Source organism: Galeopterus variegatus, unplaced genomic scaffold (assembly GCF_000696425.1).
Source record: "Galeopterus variegatus unplaced genomic scaffold, G_variegatus-3.0.2 Scaffold3805, whole genome shotgun sequence".
NCBI lineage: Eukaryota > Metazoa > Chordata > Mammalia > Dermoptera > Cynocephalidae > Galeopterus > Galeopterus variegatus.
Window position 1 is genome coordinate 173965 of NW_007729916.1, and position 22066 is coordinate 196030.

General features: G+C 37.2%; 1 protein-coding gene across 1 annotated transcript in view; it reads right to left on the reverse strand.

Moving 5' to 3' along the window:
• The window catches only part of LOC103601597 (serine/threonine-protein kinase MRCK alpha-like), a gene marked incomplete at its 3' end in the record, with an annotated part of 191175 nt that extends 169551 nt beyond the window's left edge, over positions 1-21624 (reverse strand). The window contains exon 1 of the mRNA XM_008586026.1: positions 21013-21624. Within this exon, the coding sequence (XP_008584248.1) occupies positions 21013-21190 (178 nt within the window). The remainder of the gene's footprint in view (positions 1-21012) is intronic.
• Between the last annotated feature and the right edge of the window lie 442 nt (positions 21625-22066).

Consider the following 22066-nt stretch of genomic DNA (forward strand, 5'->3'; position numbering starts at 1 on the left):
CACAGACAAGAATAAGCAGATATAGACAGAAGCAGCTCAGTTGCTTACAGGTTTCAGTGACAAAAACTGAAAACTTTACAGAGAAGTAAGCACATGAAATATCTCATAAACACTGCCTTTTCATTGAATTATAAAGATAACACATTAACCATTTTTTGAAAAAGGAAAATAAGTCAAAAATAGACTGAACAGGGCCAGCCCGGTGGCACACTCGGTAGAGTGCAGCGCTTGGGAGCATGGCGGCGCTCCCGCCAAGGGTTCGGATCCCATATAGAGACCGGTCCACTCACTGGTTGAGCGTGGTGCGGGCGCGACACCGAGGGTTGCGATCCCGTTGCTGGTCACGTTACGGGCGCGACACCAAGGGTTGCGATCCCGTTACTGGTCACGAAAAAAGACAAAAAGGAAAAAAAAAATAGTCTGAACAAAAAATTCACTGGTCAACTATAAAACTCCATTTCCACTAAGCTAGAATTAGAATCACATACAACTCTTCACAGTTAGGCTGCTAACTTTCAAAAATGGACAACCTTAGAATAGAGTCAGTATAAATCAAGCAAAGCAGTGAAATAAAGGGAAAGTCCTATGAAAGAAAACTGAACTAAACATCTTCTTGGTGTTTCTTCATAAGCTTTCTGGATTATCAAAACAAGAAATTCAGACTCAAATATAATTTGTCCCACATGCAGAGAATTTCAGAAAGTAAATAAAGCCTGACTTTTTAAGCAATATTTGAAGTTATATTAAAACCACTTTACCTGAAAATTCCTGGTGTTAATAAACACTAAACAATTAGGGGTTTTTTTTTAATCTACATAATTTTCAATTTCCCTGTTAAAAAACTAGTTACTCTCACAAAAATCATCTTTGTATATTTGAGAACTGAAACGTAAATTAGAAACACTGCTACAAAGGATATACTACTACTGCCAGGGAAAAAATTCCTTTGTCATTTCCAAATGCTACTTATATTACATCATTTCCTTTTACCTGCTTGTTTTTTTAAATGGGACGGTTGAAATATTTTTTAGTAACACAACTAATTGAAAACAAAATATGCTAGGCTATCATAACTATTTCATCCTAACCCTAAGTATCTTAAACTATGAATGTATATTGCTCTCTAGACACTCTGATTAGCATATGCTTTAAATTTTTTTGATTTTCAGTAAAGTCATTAAGTCTAGAAATTAAAATGATTACAGACTTAAGATGCAAAATTTTTATGGCTTTACTATCTCCAACATTTTCTTTTTCCTTTTTAGGTAAAATGTAAGAGTAAATAGAGAAATTCTTAACTATGCAATCACCAGTGAAATAAGTGACCAACGATATGGAAAATAAAATCAAAATGACCTTAAGCAACAGAAGCAGCCAAAAAACTAATCAAAGTAATCTGTAATGTAAGGAAAGAAAGTACCGCATAATTCAATAATAATTTGTTTGGGAGTATGTTTTTCAATATGCATCTGAATGTAAATATTCCCAATATTCAAAATAAATAAATAAAGTCATCCTCTGAAACCCTGACTCAGGAGTAGTTAGAAAGTTAATCAGGTGCTCGCTTCAGCAGCACATATACTAAATTTGGAACGATACAGAGAAGATTAGCATGGCCTGTGCACAAGGATGACACGCAAATTCGTGAAGCGTTTCATGTTTTTTTTTTTACAATAGCCAAGATATAGAACCAACCTAAATGTCCACTGATAGATGAGTGGATAAGGAAACTGTGGTATATATATATACTATGGAATACTACTCTGCCATAAAAAAGAGTGAAATACTCCCATTTGCAACAACATGGATGAACCTGGAGAAACTTATGTTGAGTGAAACAAGCAAAGCACAGAGGGATAAATACCACGTGTGCTCAATCATACGTGGGAGCTAAGAGAGAAAGGAAGGCAGGAAAGAAAGACCACAGTAGTCCCATGATCCAACAGAGGGAGGGAACATTCCTAGGGCTACAAATTGAAGTTGAGGGGAGACAGGGAGGAGGAGGGAGGTTGGGAAATAACTGGAAGGGGACAAAGGATACAAAAGCAATTTCTGGTAATGGGTATGAATCTGGCCCCTACATCATGGGCAGGAGGGGGAACAATCAGCTTTGTAGCTCATGAATATTCAAAATACATACATACACACTACATACATACATACATACATAAAAAGAAAGTTGACCGGTTTTCCCATTCAGTCCTACTGCCCAGCAACAGCCTGAAACAAACTTTTCTTAGCCCTGCCCTAAAACAGACATGAAGAGGATAGCTGGTCAATTATTTAGATTTCAAGGAGATTTTCTCTATGAAAAGTTGAAATTCATTACAAAAAGAAGTTCATTTAATATGAGGCATTTCTCTGCATTTACAAGGGCCAGCTTGGGTTTCAGGAGACTGAGGAGCAGCAGCTGGGTGCTGCTACAACCGAACTACCTTTGCCATGTGTCAGAATACCTGGCAGCTTACAGGTTTATATAAATGATAATCATGACCATCACTTGTGTGAATTATTTTGTCTTTACTGCTTTTCTTTTGCTGTGCGTTCAATTCCATAAACACTGAGTAATATGTGTATGCCTTGTGTAACTTGAGAAGTATCTACGTGTCATTAATGTAAATATACAGAATTTAACCTACATGTGTTTTTCTGGAATAAACCACCCTCCTAAGATAGACAAAAGCTACTTATAAATTGTCATCTATCAGAACACAGCAATCACTAAAGAGGAAAAGGTACTAATATGCCCAAAGAACATACTGATGAATTCTAACACAAATCTCCTATTTACCGTACCCAGTTTTGAGCTCCTCAGTTACAAATGTTTCAAAAAAAAAAAAAAAGTCTCGGGCCGGCCCGGTGGCGCACTGCTACAGTGCACCGCTTGGGAGCGCAGCGGCGCTCCCGCCGAGGGTCGGATCCCACATACAGACCGGCGGCTCACTGGCTGAGCGAGGTGCGGGCGCAACACCGAGGGTTGCAATCCCAACACCAAGGGTTGCGATCCCGTTGCCGGTCGCAGTCCGGTACGGGCATGACACTGAGGGTTGCGATCCATTGCCAGTCATGAAAAAAAAAAAAAGTCTGAAAATAAAACCAACAAGGACAGATTAAAGGATCTGAACTTTTTTTTTTTTTCCTTTTTTGTCTTTTTTCGTGACCGGCAACGGGATCGCAACCCTCGGCGTTGCGTCCGCACCTCGCTCAGCCAGTGAGCGGCCGGTCTGTATGTGGGATCCGACCCTCAGCGGGAGCGCCGCCGCACTCCCAAGCGGCGCACTGTAGCAGTGCACCACCGGGCCGGCCCAAAGGATTTGAACTTTTTAACTATGAAAAAACTAAAACTATTTTTAAAATTTTCATTTTTATCAGTTATTTTTAAAAACAAATTCAATCATTAGTTAAGGTTTAAGAAAAACACCAGGACACGGTAACTACCATCACCCCACAAAAACAAAACTTCCCTTCCCATTCCATCCTCCCAATATAGTTATAGCATAATTTTGGTTACATCAATATTGTGTTTCCATTACTGCAACCATGTAAATTACTGTAACTGTTCCTTTCCAATACAAATTTTTATTTTTCTTAATAATTGTTTTCTCATTTGCTTCATTTCCTAGGCAACCTTAAACCCTCCCCAGATTTCCCAATCCCCTCTCAAGATGTTCATTCACATCAGATATTGAATAGTCATTCCCGGAGCCTTCCGGACTGCCTCTTACTTGTTCTTACAGGTTATCTATCTTGTAGGTTGATCTCTATGCTTCATGCAAAGGTGTCATTTGTATTCTGCCTTCACTGTCATCCTAGGAAATCCTTCCTTTTCTCTCCTATATTGGATTTCCTGCTTACTATATCCTATATTTCCTCATTTTAATTTACTCCTTTGTCTAGATGGTGCTAAGGCAACCAACTCATCCCAGGTTGCCTAAGACTTTCCTGGTTTTAGCACAAGTCCCATACACTGGGAAAATCCTTAGTCCCAGGTAAACCAGGATGGTTGGTTACTCTAGTTGAAGACCACAGGTTACAGAAGGCATATTTTTTAAAAAACATTTGCATGCCGAAAAATTTCCTTATCCCACCCTCACAAATTCTCATTCAGACTGACTGAGAATTTGGCTGGAAATCATTTTCCTTAAAATATTAACATTGGCTTTTAGCTTTCAGTGTGGCTGCTGAGAAGGCCAAAGCCTTTCCAATATCTGGTCCTTTGTATTCTTTCTCTTTGGAATCTTTTTGAGTCTCTTCCTCGTCCCAGAATTTTGGGACTTCCACAATGTACTGGTTCTGAATCTTGGTGAATCTATTTGCATACATTGTGCTCAGTATTTGATGGGCCTCTTCTGTCTAGAAAATCATGACCTTCAGTTCTAGAATATTTTCTTGAATTATTTAATTGATGATTTCTTCCCCTCTGCTCTACTGGAATTCTCTTTTAGAATTTCTATTATTCATCAGATTATTATTTGGGCCTCCTAAATTGGTCTAATTTTCTTCTCTTATCTCCTCTTTTCTATCTCTGTTTCTTGCTCTATTTTCTAAGAAATGTTTTCAGCTTTACCTTCCAATTCTTATACTAAAGTTTTCATTTTAGCAATCATATTTTTAATTTCTCTTTTTTTTTTTTGGTGACCGGTAAGGGGATTGCAATCCTTGGCTTGGCGTCACCCACACCGCGCTCAGCCAGTGAGCGCACCGGCCATCCCTATATAGGATCTGAACCTGCGGCAGGCACCGCTGCGCTCCCAAGCGCCACACTCTCCCGAGTGTGCCACGGGGTCAGCCCCATATTTTTAATTTCAAAGAACTTTTCTTACTCTCTTTTGCTCCTTTTTATGGCATTCTGATTTTATTTCATGGTTGCAGTGATTTCTCCTTTCTCTGAGACTACTGATAGTTTTATGTGGTGCTTTTTTTGAAGTTATGCTTTCCCTGCACAGTCTGTTTCGCATAAGTTGCTTTTTTTCTGTTTGTTTGGGGTTGTATCTTATACATTAGAGGCTTTCCTCAGGTGTCTAGCAATTCTTCATTTTCTAGCCATATTTACTTGTAAGAAAATGAAAAGATGATCTGAAGCACTGAACCCATGAGTGAAGCCCACTGACAATGAACTTCACTGTAGAGTGACTGTCTAAGACCTTTATTGAAGAATCTCTGACTATATACTTAGGTCTTTCTTCTTGGGCTGGTCAGATTCTCGAGAGAAGACTCTTCTAATCATCTGTCTTTGTGATTAAAAACCTGGTAGCCAGCAATCTGGTAGCCAAGCAGAAATAAATAAACATTTACTTAATCTCCTTATTTTCAATATAAACTGCCTAATGTTACTCAACCCAGAAAACCTCTGTTCTAGTGAACATAAACATCCTAACCTTTGTTTGGGGAGGAGAGGAATCAAGTAGCCCCGTGGCACAATACTGCTTCTAAAACAGCTTCAATCAATCCTCCATATGTTAGCCCCATATGCACCTCAACTTTCAGAAGTTCCTAAAGATACCAAAATTTCTAAGACTTGAAGATTCTGCTAAGTAAACTGGATAGGTCCATCCTCAGCTTTCACCATCGCTAACTCAGGATTCAACTTTCCAGACCTCCTGAGACAGACAACATCATTCATCCACCTGCTTTTCAACTTCCAGAATTTCATTCTTATAGTCTCCTCTCCTGCTCTTTTCATCCTTGAAGGTTCATGACCTTTAAAAAAATTATTTACTATAGTTTTAGTGCAGTTGCAGAAGGAAATAAAATTATATTTGTATCTTCAATCCATCATCACCATACTCTAAAGTTTATGCTAGACACTGTGCAAATACGGTTAAACACAAACATACTGCAAAAAAATTTCACTTGAAAAATTAGAGATTATGTGCATTTTACCTTATTCCTTCAAACAGTAGCACCCTCTTTGTCTTATCTCACCTCATTAAACTTGTTTACAGACTGCCAACTGCTAAAGAAGGGGATTATAAACTACTACTTATAAGAAATCACTTTTGGATTTTTGTCAATTTAAAAATAATTCATTTTTAAAAAGGAAGAAAATCACTTTTTAAATAAAACAGGAGAATCAAAGAGGAAACAAGTCCCTGACCTAAAAAAATATGAGCTTCATGCAATATTTCAAGATCACAGCTATTGCTTCTAGCCTTGCATATAGCAAGTATAACGGCATTAATTCATTCAACCAATATTACCAAATGCCTGCTACATTCCATGCACTTACTATGACAGGCACAGGGTGGGAGTGGGAGGGATAAAAGAGGAGTTTCCAAACAAATTAACCAATATGTGAAAAGGCATGGAATAGTCAAAGACATACTTTAATTAGTAAAAGAGTCAACATTTCATTTATAGCTGGAGTAAAAGGTCAGTGTGGTACAAAAAAGTGGCACAAGAGAATTTTAGGGATGCTGGGACTGTTCTGTACATTGACTGTGGTAGTGGTCACATGATTCTACATTAGTTAAAACTCACAGGATGCACAACAGTGTATTTTACCATATGTAAATTTTGGGGGGAACGTAGTTGATTGTACATATCTGTGGGGTACAGTATCAAATATCAATATCAGCGTGCAATATGTGATGTTCAAATCAGGACAATTAGTATATTCATCATTACTATATGTAAATTTTTAAGAATTTTTTTATATTTTAAAGGTGATGGGCCGGCCCGGTGGCGCACTGGATAGTGCGCCGCTTGGGAAGCGCGGCGGCACTCCCGCCCGAGGGTTCGGATCCCACATGCAGACCGGTTACCGCTCACTGGCTGAGCGAGGCACGGGAGCAACACCGAGGGTTGCGATCCCGTTGCCGGTCCCCGGTCCGGTACGGGGGCAACACTGAGGGTTGCGATCCATTGCCGGACACGGAAAAAGACAAAAAGACAAAAAAAAAAAAGGTGAGAGTGGGAATTACACACACACATATATGCATATATATACACATATACATATTTATATACATATACACGCACACAACGGTAAGCAGCCAGTCCCTTCTACCTCCTGAACAAGCCAGTCCTAAAGCCATTAGGTGGGCGAGATCAAAGTAGGCAGGAGGAGACAAGTCATATTGGACCACAGTAGGGTGCTGAAAGCTGAGCTCGATGAAAAGGACTTCCGCATAAAAGGGCTGCATGCACTGGAGGTGTCACTGCCTGAGGAGCATGAAAGAGAGCATCCATGGTGTGGGAGGACAGCCTGATATGAGAAAAGAAAAGTCTGGTGTGGTAGTCAGGGTCTGAGCAAGGTGAGGAGTACATCTGTGGGGTGAGAGAGAGACAGCAACCTGGCATAGGGAATCAAAGCTCAAGTTGGGTAAAGTTGCAGCTAGGCATGCGATTCTGATGACAGATTAGGGTGAACATGCCATCTGCATGAGGGAGGGGATGACAGCATTGATGTGAGATCAATTACATACTGAGAGATTGATCACATAAGTAAATATATTAAAGACAATGAGAGCCAAGCTTCTCACTGTTGGAAAGGGGGGGAAAAAAACCTAGAATGAACCCTGTAGTGTCAGATTGGAATGTAAAGTATTGGTGCAAACTCATGGTCTTATATATATAAGGTACATATACTATATATACATATATATATACACACATACATATATATATATGCATATATATATATATACATATATATATACACACATACATATATATATATGCATATATATATATATACATATATATATATGGTCATGAACTACATAAGGACATTTAGGTCAATGACAGACCACACATAAGTCGGTGGTCATATAGACTATAATGAAGCTGGAAAATTCCTTTTCTTTGTTTAGATATGTTCAGATACACAAATACCATTGTGTTGCAACTGCATACAGTACTCAATACAATAACAAGCTGCACAGGATTGTGGCCTGAAGCATCTGTACCAGCAAGAAAGTGCTCAGAATCATGGGGACACATCAAAGGACAGGGAAGCCAACTTGAAGGGTTTCCTACTGGCAAAATCTGGGATTTGAGCCTCAAAATCAAGGACAGTAAAGAATTATAACCTAATGAATAAAACAGAAAATCATAGGCCCATACTGATATAAATAAATACAGTTTAATGAGGAAAGGATACTTAATTTCAAATACCTCCTCACAAAATATCTGTTAATTACAAAGGGGAAAAAGCAACTTTACAGTGGAGAAGCCTGGCAGATACCAAATATCCAAAATGTCCTTATGCAATTCATGACCATATATATATATAGTATATGTATCTTACATATATAAGACCATGGGTTTGCACCAATAATACTTCACATGCCAATCCAACACTACAGGGTTCATTCCAGGGTTTTTTTCCCCTTTTCCAACAGTGAGAAGCTTGGCTCTCATTGTCTTTCATATATTTACTTATGTGATCAAGTAATCAAGCAATGAGGCAATATATATATAATCATGCACCCTTGATAGGATGCAACGAAAAGAACACAGCATCACCTCTGTGATATTCTTGCCAAAGATGTATTATCTAAATTTAACCATGAGGAAACAAATCCAGATGGGGTTACTGCAAATACTGCAAAATAAATGGTCTACAATCTTCAAAAGAGTCAAAATCATGAAAGTTGAGAAAAATCTGAAGACTTGATCCAGACTGAATGACACTAGAAGACATGACATCAAAATGTGACACATGATTCTGAACCGAATCCTCCTGCTATAAAGATATTATTAGGGCAACTGACAAAACTCAAATGAAGTCTAAGGATTAGATGACAGTAACACATCAATGTTAATTTCTTAATTTTAATAGGTGTATTGCAGTTATGTAGAAGAATACAGAAAATATACACAAACATATTTGGGGATGATAAGACGTCAGGTAGGTAATTTACTCTCAAATGGTTCAGGAAAAAAATTGTACTGTACTTGAAACAATTAAGATTGTTTCAAATTTTTTTAAAGTTATTTTTTATAAAAGTGAAGAAAAATATTAGGGAAGAAGATAATGACCATATAAAAAATTCTGTATCCCACGCTAAGTTTAAATGTCCTCCTAAAAGCTATCAGTAGTCATTGAAGGATATTAAGCAGGATGCTGACATGATCAAAGGACATGCTTCTACTAAATTAAGGTCCTGGATGCGTAAGAGTCACAATATTTTCAGGTTAGAGAAATATGTAATAATGAAGTTACAAATTACTTAGCACTGAACGGAAAAACAAAAGCACGGTTAATAAGGTCGATAAGATTCAGGAATGTAATCCATTTACTCACATTTAATAAAGAAGTCAGTTAAGCCAGACGCACACAAAAGTTGAATAAAACCAGGATAACCCATGAGTGGCTGCTTTTAATTGGGATTACCACAGGTGCACAGGCAAAAGAAACAAATATAATCCCACCAATCACGACCTCAAGCAATGGAACACAGCAATGGACTTCTGAAGAAACTGTCAACTTAGCATGCGCCATTCAGAAACGGGTGACACATTACAAAGGCATGCAGCAAAAAGGCAGAAATAGAAATTACACTAGACTTGCAAATACTATTGTGGTTTTAACCATAAACTCTAGGAAAATACTTATAAGTACAGAGCATGGAAAAGTTTTATGATATCATATCAATATGTCAGCTTCACTACATACCTGAGCTTTTAGTCTGTTTTTAAATGTTTCTTAGTTATGACTTTTGGTCAGAGCAAAGCCACAAGTAGCTGGCAATACAATCTCAAAATGGGGTTTTAATCACTGTCTCCTAGTGACTTTTCCTAAGCTTTCAAACAAGTATTTTTTTAAAGTCTCAGTAAAGAACACTTCTAAGTAGATGCCTGACTGCTTTTAACAGTATCTGAGTCAACTTGGGGCATTAGCCACTCCCAGTAAACACTGAGAGACTCAAGCATGGGATTCTTGCTACAGCGGGACAACTATACCGCTTTAGCCAAACTCTCATAAAATCTAATTAGCTTTGTTCTATTTCATAGCCATCACAGTCTCTATCCCAAATTCTGTACAATGGTTAGAGAAGTAACTAAATTAGAAAATGATCAAGCTTTGAAAAAAAAATCACTAGGTTAACAGGAGTGACTTGGCAAACCAAGAAGTGCACATATAAAGTCCTCAAAGGCATATATCAAGTCTTAGTCCTCCTTTGTGTATAAATAAACACACACCCTATGCAGAACTCCACAATAGCTTAATACTGTGGTACTAGCTTTTAGGTGATGCAAATGGAAGTGCTTTTAAAAAAAAAAAAATGTAAAGGATAAAGGCAAGGCATTCAGACCTTCACCTCTGTTTGGAGTTTAATGTAAATTGTGACAATGTAGTAGAAGAATTTAGTAACCACTTTCTGTCACATAACCAGTTTAAAGACTCTGCCACTGGGCCGGCCCAGTGGCGCACTCGGTAGAGTGCGGCGTTTGGGAGCACAGTGGCGCTCCCACCGAAGGTTCAGATCCCATATAGAGACCGGTCCACTCACTGGTTGAGCACGGTGCGGGCATGACACCGAGGGTTGCGATCTCGCTGCCGGTCGCGGTACGGGCACGACACTGAGGGTTGCGATCCTGTTGCCGGTCACGAAAAAAGACAAAAAAAAAAAAAAAAAAAAAGGAAAGACTCTGCCACTGCATTTCCCAAATTCTGCAGCTGTTCCTCATAAAAAAGGTTCTAGAGTTAAATAACTTCAGCAAATTCTAGGTAACACAAAGTTTAAAAAGTTTCTGTACTACAGAACTTTTTGAAACTTTTTCTATGATAATTTGCATTGTAATATACAAAAAGGGATACAATAAGCGCTATTTTCCAATCTTACATATCCACTGAATCATGAATTTTCAGAATATTCATTTACATCTCTTGAAATATAGCTTAGGAAACACTAGTATACATTGTTCATTTTTTTCTTACTTACTGTCAGACCACAACATGCATTAATGGGTACTACATAATTTTTAGTCCATAAAATGTGCTAAGTGAACAACACACCAATATTCTTTCATGATAACTTTAACCTTCTGAGTTGAGGTTTAGAACTCTACCACTGATTTGCAGATTGGAGCTATATAAATATAAAACGTAACTAGTCATTTCATAATACTTACTGTTGGCGATGGAAAGACTGGGCATTGGTTTAATATTTACCAAAAAATAGTTCAGTTAATAACAACAAAATGTTCCAATGCAAAATATCTTATCCTAAAAGACAGTAAAATATTGTTTGCATAGTCACACAGAGAAAGACATCACCAGTGCCAAGATAACTTAATAAAATATTATCAGTAAAATATGCATGTTTGTTAATGGTAAAATAAAGTTATTTACATCCTCATATGAGTACAGCTATACATTTTAATTATAGCTTAAAAAAATGACATTTTAGTTCTTCCTTTAACATAAAGCTAGATAGAAATTTTAAAAACAGAATGGGAAACAAGCTGACAAAATACAACTATAAATCACTAGAAAAGGGAAAATCCTAAACCAACTTTCAACCTTTTGACAAAATCAACTATTATGATGATATTTTTTTTTTTTTACAGATAAGAAAACAGACTTAGAGAGGTTAAGTAACTTGCCTAAATCACCCAGCCAATAATCAAAGGAGTCAGTCTGAATCCAAAGCCTCTGCTGTTTACCAAAACAGTATATTAGTTTAGAACAGGAATATTTCAGGTTAAGGTGTTCTCCTTGTAGATCTTCACCATAGAAACTCTAAGTAAACTGAAAAAAAGCTTTATCACTATGAACAGAGCAAACTGAATAGAAGGTGTTTTTCTCATTGATTAAGCCTACAGTGACAAGTAAACATTTTCTCATTTACGTATAGTACATATAAATAGGTGATGGCTCCTGAAACATAGAGCTTCACAGATACAATGTTATAAATAATAGTAAAGTTTCCACCTAGTCCAAAAGTCTGAAACCAACCACTTAGCTAAAACGCTGTTACCGTGGTTGCGGAGAAAAAGGAACTCTCATACATTGTTGGTGGGAAAAAAATAAAAAATAAATAAAAAAATAAAACGCTGTTACCTTGGAAAAACAACACTTAACACTATAATGGATTCTAAAATTGCATGAGTCCATAGTCTTTTCCTCTTTTTTTTTTTTTTTTAAAGATGACCGGTAAGGGGATCTTAACCCTTGACTTGGTGTTGTCAGCACCATGCTCACCCAGTGAGCTAACCAGCCATCCCTATATGGGATCCGATCCCGTGGCCTTGGTGTTATCAGCACCACACTCTCCCTAGTGAGCCACGGGCCAGCCCCATAGTCTTTTCCTCTTCACAAAATAATGAAGGAAATCTTTTAAGATAGACAACAGTTTTGCAGCATGTTACAATTACAGTAACTAAAGGTCCAAAAGACAGAAGTGAGAATGTGAATGCCTATACATGAAGAAAAACAAGTTTAATTAGAGCAAGAAAAGGCCATAAATAGAGAATTCTCAGTAATTTCAAGGACTTTAGGGGTTGACAGCACCAGTTCATTATTATATGTCATTTCACTCTACTTCAAAAGTGCTTTACTTAGATGTAATTGTATCAACAGCATCACTCTTACCCTATTCCACTATGATAAAGTTTATCTTTCAGCTCACATGACTTTCACACAGGAAACAATTAGAAGTCTACAACCATTAAGTAAAATATGACTTATTCAAATTTGGATTCTCTCTCCAAACCACACAGTATCCCAAAGTTTCTCTCAAAATTTCTTTCTAACCCTGATGCTCAGAAAGTTACAAGAAAAACCATGACCTCATACTGAAAGAGCATTTCCCAAAGTGTGTTCCATGGAACATGGGTTGCCAAACCATCCTCCAGATACTCTGCAAAAAGATGATTCCATAATCAGATAAACTTCATAAATTCTAGGATAATCTGCAATATTTTTAATGTTAAATTTTGTCTAGTTTCCCAAACTTATCCATGTAAACATTCCCCCTGCCAACACACACACACACACAGACAAAGTACCTATTAATATCCTATGGATTTCCAGAATACATTTTGAAACTAGGGAAGAGGCCACAGTGAAGAAACCCTAATTCCGTAACAGAAGCAAACACTTCATTGAAGTTGTAGTCCTTTCCCCATGTATATTCTTGGCATCCTTGTTGAAAATCAGTCGGCTATAATTGTGTGGGTTTATTTCTGGGCTCTCTATTCTGTTTCATTGGTCTATTTGTCTGTTTTTATGCCAGTACTATGCTGTTTTTGTTACCATAGCGTTATAGTATATTTTGAAGTCGGGAAGTGTGATGCTGTACACTGTACAAAGTACAACTTTGTTCTTTTTGTCCAAGACTGCTTTAGCTATATATATGGAGTCTTTGTGATTCCATACTAATTTTAAGATTGTTTTTTCTACTTCTGTTAAGAATGTCGTCGGTATTTTGATAGGGATTGCATTGAGTGTGTAGATTGCTTTGGGTAATATGGACATTTTGATGCTGTTAATTCTTCCAACCCATGAACATGGGATAGCTTTACATTTATTTGTGTCCTCTTCAGTTTTTTTTCACCAATGTATATACAGTTTTCACTGTAGAGGTCTTTCATCCCCTTGGTTAAATTTACTCCCAGGTAGTTCATTTTTTTGGTAGGTATTGTGAATGGGATTACTTTCTTCACTTCATCTTCAGCTATGTCGTTATTGGCATATACAAAGAATACTGATTTTTCTGTGCTAATTTTGTATCCTGCCACTATACTGAATTCAATTATTAATTCTACTCAAGGTGCTGGGAAAACTGGATATGCACATGCAGAAGACTGAAGCTAGACCCCTATCTCTCACCATACACAAATGTCAACACAAAATGGATTAAAGACCTAAATTTAAGACCCAAAACTACAAAACGACTAGAAGAAAACATAGAGGAAATGCTACACAAAATGGGAGTGACAGCGCTTTTTTCAGCAAGACCACAAAGGCATGGGCAACCAAAGCAAAAATACACAAATAGGACTACATCAAACTAAAAAGTTTCCGCACAACAAGGGACAGTATCAACAAAATGAAGAGACAACCTACAGAATGGGAGAAAGTGTTTGCCAACTACACCTCAGACAAGGGGCTAATATCCAGAACATATAAGGAATTCCGCAGCAAAAATAACCAAATCACCCAATTAAAAAATGGGCAAAGGACCTGAACAGACATTTCTCAAAAGATGACATACAAATGGCCAAGCATGTGGAAAAATTGCTCAAAATCACTAATTTGAAATGCAAATTACAACCACAGTGAGATATCTCACTTGAGTTAGAATGGCTGTTAACAAGGCAGAAAATAACAAATGCTAGCAAAGATGAGCAGAAAAGGGACATTCTCCTATATTGTTGGTGAAAATGTAAATTGGTACAGCCATTGCAGAAAGCAGTTGTGGAGGTTCCTAAGAAAACTAAAAATAGATCTACTTTACAACCCAGCTATCCCACTACTGGGTTTATATCCAAAGGAAATGAAATCAATATCACAGACACCTGCACTCCCATGTTCATTGCAGCACTATTCACAGTAGCTAGGAGATGGAATCAACCTAAATGCCTATCAACAGATGAATGTATAAAAAATTGTGGTATATCCACACAATGGAATATTATTCAGCTATTAAAAAAATGAAATCCTGTCGTTTGCAGCAACATGGATGGAACTGACAACTATCATGGTAAGTGAAGTAAGCCAGGCACAGAAAGACAAATACTACATAATATCACTCATGTGGAATCTAAAAAAACACAGAAGTAGGGAGTAGAATATTGGTTACCAGAGGCTGGGTGGGGAGGAAAAGGGAGAGGAGGAGAAGTGGTGGATTAACAGCTACAAAATGTTATCTACCTTAAGTCAATCACTGTGATCACTGTGCAATATATACATGTATTGAAACAACATACCATACCCCACAAATAAGTACAAGTAAATGTTAAAATAAAATTTAAAAGACAAAAACAAAAAGAAGCAAACAGTTCAACGAGGTAGAATTAAGGGACTAATAGTGAGATTGAAAAGGAGGAGGCAGGTCCTTGTGCCTCCTGTTATCACGCAAGACACAGTCTGCTCTCCTATAGAGGCAGGTAAAGAAGCACTAGAATGGGCAGGGGTGTAGCCAACAGAAGCATAACCATTCCCCACCTACTGCCTGGAAGAAGAGTGGAAATCGTAGAGAGGAAGTGTGGAGAAGCTAACTAGGAAGAGCAATCCTAAAGCTCTGATCATCATCAATGTGGAAGAAAAGGAAATCCCCTAGAGCTGGAAAGGAGTTTTATACACAGTGACAAAAGACAGCCATTCTTATGTCTGGGATGACCTAAACTTATGGTGTGGGTCATTCAAAAACAAAATGTATTATGGAAAGAACTTCTTGACTCATCAAGACATAGCAAAAGCAGCTGAACAATTCCGGGTCTTCAATACTTAAAACCTGAGGTCACTCTCACTGGCAGTTTCATGAATTAACAAGGGATGAGAAAAATTTGATAGAGCTAGCAAATCCTCACCACATCTACCCTAGAATTCATCTGGAGTAATGGAAAGATACAGCCCAGAAACTACTACCATTGTTAACGGGTCACATGGTTATCCTCAAGTTCAACAAGCTTATCTACCTCTGATAATCAATGAAAGTCAACACCCATTGGCCCAAAGTCAGAAAAGGAAAATGACAAAAGAAGAGGCAATGAATCAAAGAAAACACAAAGGAGTGAAGCTAATTTGTCTGTCCATTAAGTTCTTCTAAATTAAAAATAGCCAGTCATTCACAAGTCAAACTGAAGTAGCAACCCAGGAACACTGTTTTCATTATCACTCTCTCTCTCCCTATTTATTCTCATTCTCTCCCCGCCTCTCTCCAAGTATCTTGTCCCCATCTACACTCCTTCCCTCCACTGAGTTCTTCAGTCTGTCCCTAATCTATTATGTGTCCTTTCTGCAAAAAGGAACTATATCTATATATTTCCAGTTAAACAATCAACATTTTATATAGCTTCATTTACACAAAAGTATTTCAAACTCTTTTGATCTCAATCTCAAGAAATACAAGATGAGCAGAAAAGAAATGCAAGAAAACACAAGTGTTTTGATTAATAATACTTATTTTTTCTACATATAACATACTTGATATTTTCTATTCCAGTCTAATTTTTTAAATGATGGTTAGACTTAGGAAATTGATTTTAAAATCTATCACTACCAGCAGGATAAAAACAATGAGCTACATACACAACACACTAGCAGTAAGTGTAACAAAAGAGAGTAAGTTTTGGGGAAAAAAATTTGACTGCACAAAAGAGTGGTACAATAAAATATTAATCTGTGCTAAATTCAGTGCTTTTACCTAAAACAGTCTGGGCTTACTATGGGAGTCCTAAGATTTAGTAACATTTCACAAAATTTCCAACACATTTCACTATTTTTTTCTATAGTATGCTAAGGTATACCTTACATTTCCATATGAAATAAACAAATTTCTAAAATTCTTGAAGTGTTAGTCCTGACATCCTGTTCTCATTCATAAAGCAATACAGTCTTCCAAAAAAAAAAAAAAGATGATGTTCTAAAAATGATTACTAACGAATATCAAGTTGTTGCACTAACATAACCTGGCAATAAATTTCTAAAATTCTTGAAGTGTTAGTCCTGACATCCTGTTCTCATTCATAAAGCAATACAGTCTTCCAAAAAAAAAAAAAAGGATGATGTTCTAAAAATGATTACTAACGAATATCAAGTTGTTGCACTAACATAACCTGGCAACTATCTCTGTGTGATTTCTTTTTTAAAAAGAGAGAGATAGAAGAGAAAAAAATAGGAGAGAGAAATGGAATAATAATAGCCACCACTTATTAAACATGCTTCTACCACGTGCCCACACTGTGTAAGATAAAATAATTGTACTCATTCACTATATGTCTTACAATAGAGTATTAAATGGCTAGTATAAAAGAAACAAGTGCCCAGCCTATATTTCTGAAGACATTTATGATGATCCTAATAGAAGACTTAAGCAAAAATAAATTTAACCATCTATGTTAAATAAACATGGTAAATTCTAGGCAGGAAAAGCTAACAGTGAGGAAAAGCAGACATGAGGAAGAAAGTATCCTAGAAAAGACTCAGATCCATCTAATCAAGCCATTATCAGCTCACTTAATTAACCCACACATGAAAAAATGTGAATAGTTTTAAACTACTCTAATAAAAGAGAAAGTTTAAACCGTACCTGCTGATGTGCTCTAGTAACACGTTTATTAACCAGACTATTCTCTGTGTATATACACAAAATCTGAATAAGCTATAAAGTTACTGTTGTTTATGATAATCTGTATGAAATGTTACAAAGCCCAAGAGTCAGAAAGCATCAAAAAAAAAAAAAAAAGTTATTCACATACAGATAGCCTTGCATATTTCTTCTGCACTGAATAATACTATTTTACATCTATTTTTTAAGTAAATTAGTAAAGATTTCCCTAAAATTCCAATTTCCCATTCCAAAGTAGGGGGGTGGCCAACTCGATGAATAATGTACTCATTCAGGCATTACTAGCAAGTTAGTTTGTAACGTAAAAGTTAGTTTTACTCCTACAACTCTACTGAAACTTACTCCAGTTATACTACTGACATCCAAAGTATTATTTTGTAAACATAGAAACCATAATCATTTCAACAACTTAAAAAACAAAGAAGACAAAAAACATAATCTTTTAAATCTTATTGCCTATACCTGGGAAATAACAAATATTATTAAATTTAAAAGTGTTCTATGTGGGCCGGCCCGGTGGCGCACTGCTGTAGTGTGCCGCTTGAGAGGCGCAGCGGCGCTCCCGCCGAGGGTTCGGATCCCACATACAGACCAGTTCCCGCTCACTGGCTGAGCGAGGCACGGGAGCAACGCCGAGGGTTGCGATCCCGTTGCTGGTCCCGGTCCGGTGCGGGGGCGACACTGAGGGTTGCGATCCATTGCCGGACACGGAAAAAGACAAAAAGGAAAAAAAAAAGTGTTCTATGGACTTATGGCACTCTTACTCCCTTGCTCTCTAATGCCCAATGGCTTAATCCCCTCTTTCTCTCTCCTGCTCTAGTTATTTCCTCCCTCGGGCCATTAGCACCAAGGGCAAGGAATGCTGTCAAAGAAAAACAACGTATCTGACTTTGAATGGTCAGTTTTCTTATTGTCATGATACTGTTATGAACAAAACATTAACTGTACCAACATGACGTGAAATGGACAATAATTAGGAATATAATAAAATTGACAGAAATAAAGCAATGGTTAGAATCATGGCTGGCTCCACTTGTAAAAGTAACGTATCATCAGCATAAAAATAAGGAGTATCTAGATGACAATTTCGTTAATGTAAATACCAAACACAAATATATAGCATGTAATACAAAGTATTTAGCTACACTGCTCTCTTGTTGCAAATACTGGGTCTTTTAAAGATTTTATGTAAAAGACCCACTCTTTTTGGGTATTGAAAATCAAATTAAAAATTATATCATTTAAGGCAAGTCTAAATTATCAAATTTAACCAGAACAAACCCTGTAAATTTTCATCAGAAACCAAAAAAAAATAATGTTTAAAAAATTAAATTGAGGTCAATTCACAATCTGGAAACTTCCTTAACCTAAATTGTTATATAATGTTAGATAATGAGAAGAGGACATTTCTCCAAAATGTAGCAATCAATTCATACATGAAGAACAGCTCATCTATTTCAATGCTTAAGTGAAGAGACTGGCATTCCTAACCTAAATTCTCAAATAACTTAAAGACAGTAAATAATATTACTCATGATATATCTCCTGACAGCTTTTCCATTCCTAACTTTCTCTTCTTACTCTTTACCCAAACTTCTTTGGTTGATAACTCCCACTTTCAAGAAGTCATACTCCGACTTAAAAATGCCTGTTACTTAACAGACACTGCTTGGCCCCAAAGTCTACAAAACAATTCCTTTAAAATTCTAATCTCTTGTTCTCTGTTACTGAAAAACAATACGGGTTTAATTAAGAAACTGCACATTTTTGTTATGCCATATATCAGACTTTTAAAAAGACAAAACGTGAAGAGTAGCACTAAAACTTAATTTACTTTAAATTTTGTAAAGTACCTGGTTTGAAGTTATTTAAAATACATTAATAAAAACAAAATGTATTTTGGCCAAATACTTATTTGATTTTTTGCCTTAAGTGAAAATATATATAAACAAGGTATTTTAATACATTTAGAAGAAACAACATCCAAGAAAACATATTTAATGGAAAATATCCATAAATTATTCTAATAAAGCAAAATAATCTCACAGCATAAAACTACTACGTAAACTCCAATAACCAGAAGACAGTGGAGAATACTGTCTTCCCTTTTATCTCAAATTATTTAAAATTATATGAGGGGGTCTTCAAAAATCTCATGGAAGGATTCGTATTATCTTTTAATTCCATTTTTCCACTAACTTTTTGAAGTAACCTCAATTTACTACTGACACAAAGAGTTCTCCCATCATTTGGCAAGTGAGAAAGGACATTAAATGACAATCATAATCACAGACTAGAGTGTCACCGTGAAACTATAATTTAACAACTCAAATTCCAACTCCCAAAGTACCAAAACCTTTTAAGTCTTCGAAAGAAAACACTATAGTATGGCTACATTTATGAAACATGGGTTGTAAACCTACATATGCTTTATAAATATTTCGCTGTACACAGAAAAATAAAAGACATATACTCACAAAACCAGTACCAAAGTCAAAACTGCCTCAATCTTTAAAGAGAAGTCACTTGAAAGTTTAGATTTCTTACATTCCCAGTAGGAATCTGGTAATCTGTTTTTTAAAATCATCCTGTTTACATTTACATATTTCTTAAAAACCTCACGACATCATGTTCCTAGAAATCTTCTGATACTGCCAAACTGAATAATTAAAGTCATTATGTATAGGCATTCTTGAATCAGTGGTTTATCAGTGAGAAACGAATGCTGAATAAATTTCAAATCCAAAAAAAAAAACCAATCAGCACTTGACTTTCACTTCAGGAAAATAAGGCTTTACTTGCGAACAAAGATATTTTAGTATAAAAGCTTCCAACAAACTAAAATTATTAGTATTCAAAAGGTACAATTCACTATGTGGCCAACATCGTTCAAAAGCCGATGGACCACTGCAGATGAGCGAGGACGCGTACTTCTTCCAACTGAGAACTTCTGGACGTTAGAGTGCGCCCTGGATGTAACATCCGAAGCTGGAGAACTTCAGCCAAGCCTCCAAGCTTGAAGGTCACATGGCGCATTTGCGCTCATCGTTGATCTGTTCCACTACAGTAGGTCTTCCAAATCACATCTACGCTTAGAATAATGAAGCCAAAAATCTAACCAGCTTAGACATAAACTCAATATAGAGAAAAATCTAACTTCAGCGGGAGCTGCCCCCAAACATTCTCCATCAACTACTACCACAAAAATTTTTTTAACTATCTGTCATTTCATCTTACAAACACAATTTTGAGAAAGTCCACATGTAGTAGTTTCCTTTGCTTGTACTATATAAAAATAAAACCACTGATCACCACCTTCAAGTTCCTGTAGACCTCAGATAAACAGATATTTTAATATCTCCTCCCATTTCCAGAGTGATTTCCAAAGTCTGGGAAGGAATGTTTCCACCAATAAATACCTATCAATTGTTGGGCTGTTATACCGCCATGCATTAACTGTGAGCAATAACGCATTTTTGCCCATTACAGAATTTATTTAAAATCTCTTACTGCTTACCTAAAAAACAAATCTATCACCGTAAGTTCCACATTAGCTAGGCCTTACATCAAGGCAACAATTGAGTAGCATGGTTTTACTCCCAGGAAAACATGTATCAAAAACTAAAAAAAAAAAAAAACCTTAACTAACTGGTGTCTATCCTTTTATTGTGAATTTTCTTCTTTCTTTACAGAGTAGAGAGTTTACTCATGACAACTCTAACCATTAAATAAGATTAAGAGAATTTCATAAAAAAGACCAGCTCACCCCATTCTAGGTATTCAAGGATGTTCTTCTCTCTTCTTAGTGGAGAATTATTGCATTCATCGTACAGGCAGATGAGGATATCCAGCAAGGTCTCCACACTGAAGCACTGCCCATGGGTCTGAGCGGGCCCATCCAAAATAAGCTGCTCCAACTGCCTCAAACGCACTTCTCCAGACATGTTGGCTTCAATGTCTGCTGGTTTTCCTTTAAATTATTATTACGATTTTTACTAAGACTACTTGACCCTAAATTCTAAAAGGTGTGGTTTTAAAAACAAACCACTTGTTATTCAAACCACTGTCATGCAGTGCCGGTGCTGAATGAAACATCCAACACACCAGTCACCTCACTGTCACTGAAGCGTCAATTTCACCCATATACATATATCTGGAGGGTGAGTTGCCATAAAATATATATTTAATACATTTTTTAAAGAATAATACAATTAAATCGTATACTTAAATAAAATAATTAAAAGTACAACTAAAGAGTCAACACTTCTTTAAAAAACAAAACAAAAAAACTCTTCTCCTTCATTCAAAATTCAGCTCGTGCAACCTAATCCTGAAACGAATCCGGTTGCATCATGAATGAATAAAGTCCGATTTGCATCAGCAATTCACTTCCCGGGAAGAAGGAAAACAGAAAACGGAGGGGGGGAAAAAAAGAGAGAGAATGTATAGAAGGGGGAGGGAAAACCAAAAATCCTGCTGCAAGTCCTCCCAGCCGCCACTTGGATAACGCATCAGCGGCGACCGCTCCTGCGGGAAGGGAGGGGGCGAGGTCCCCGAAGCAGCCGCTGGGCTCGGGGCGCGCCAAGTCCGGCCCGGAGGCGGCTTTTCCTTGCTCCTCCCGCGGTCTGTCTTTCTTAAGGCTGTGCAGTGAGTCCCCTTTCCAACGGATTCCGGGGAAAACTCGTCATTTTCCTCCCGGCTGCTCGCAGGGGCCTGAGCGGCGGCGCGCCCGGGAGTGGGAAGGCGGGCTGCGGGCGGCCCCCGGCCCCGGGCTCCGGGAGCAGCGGCTACTTGGCCGCCCGAGCCCGCTCCATGTCGGT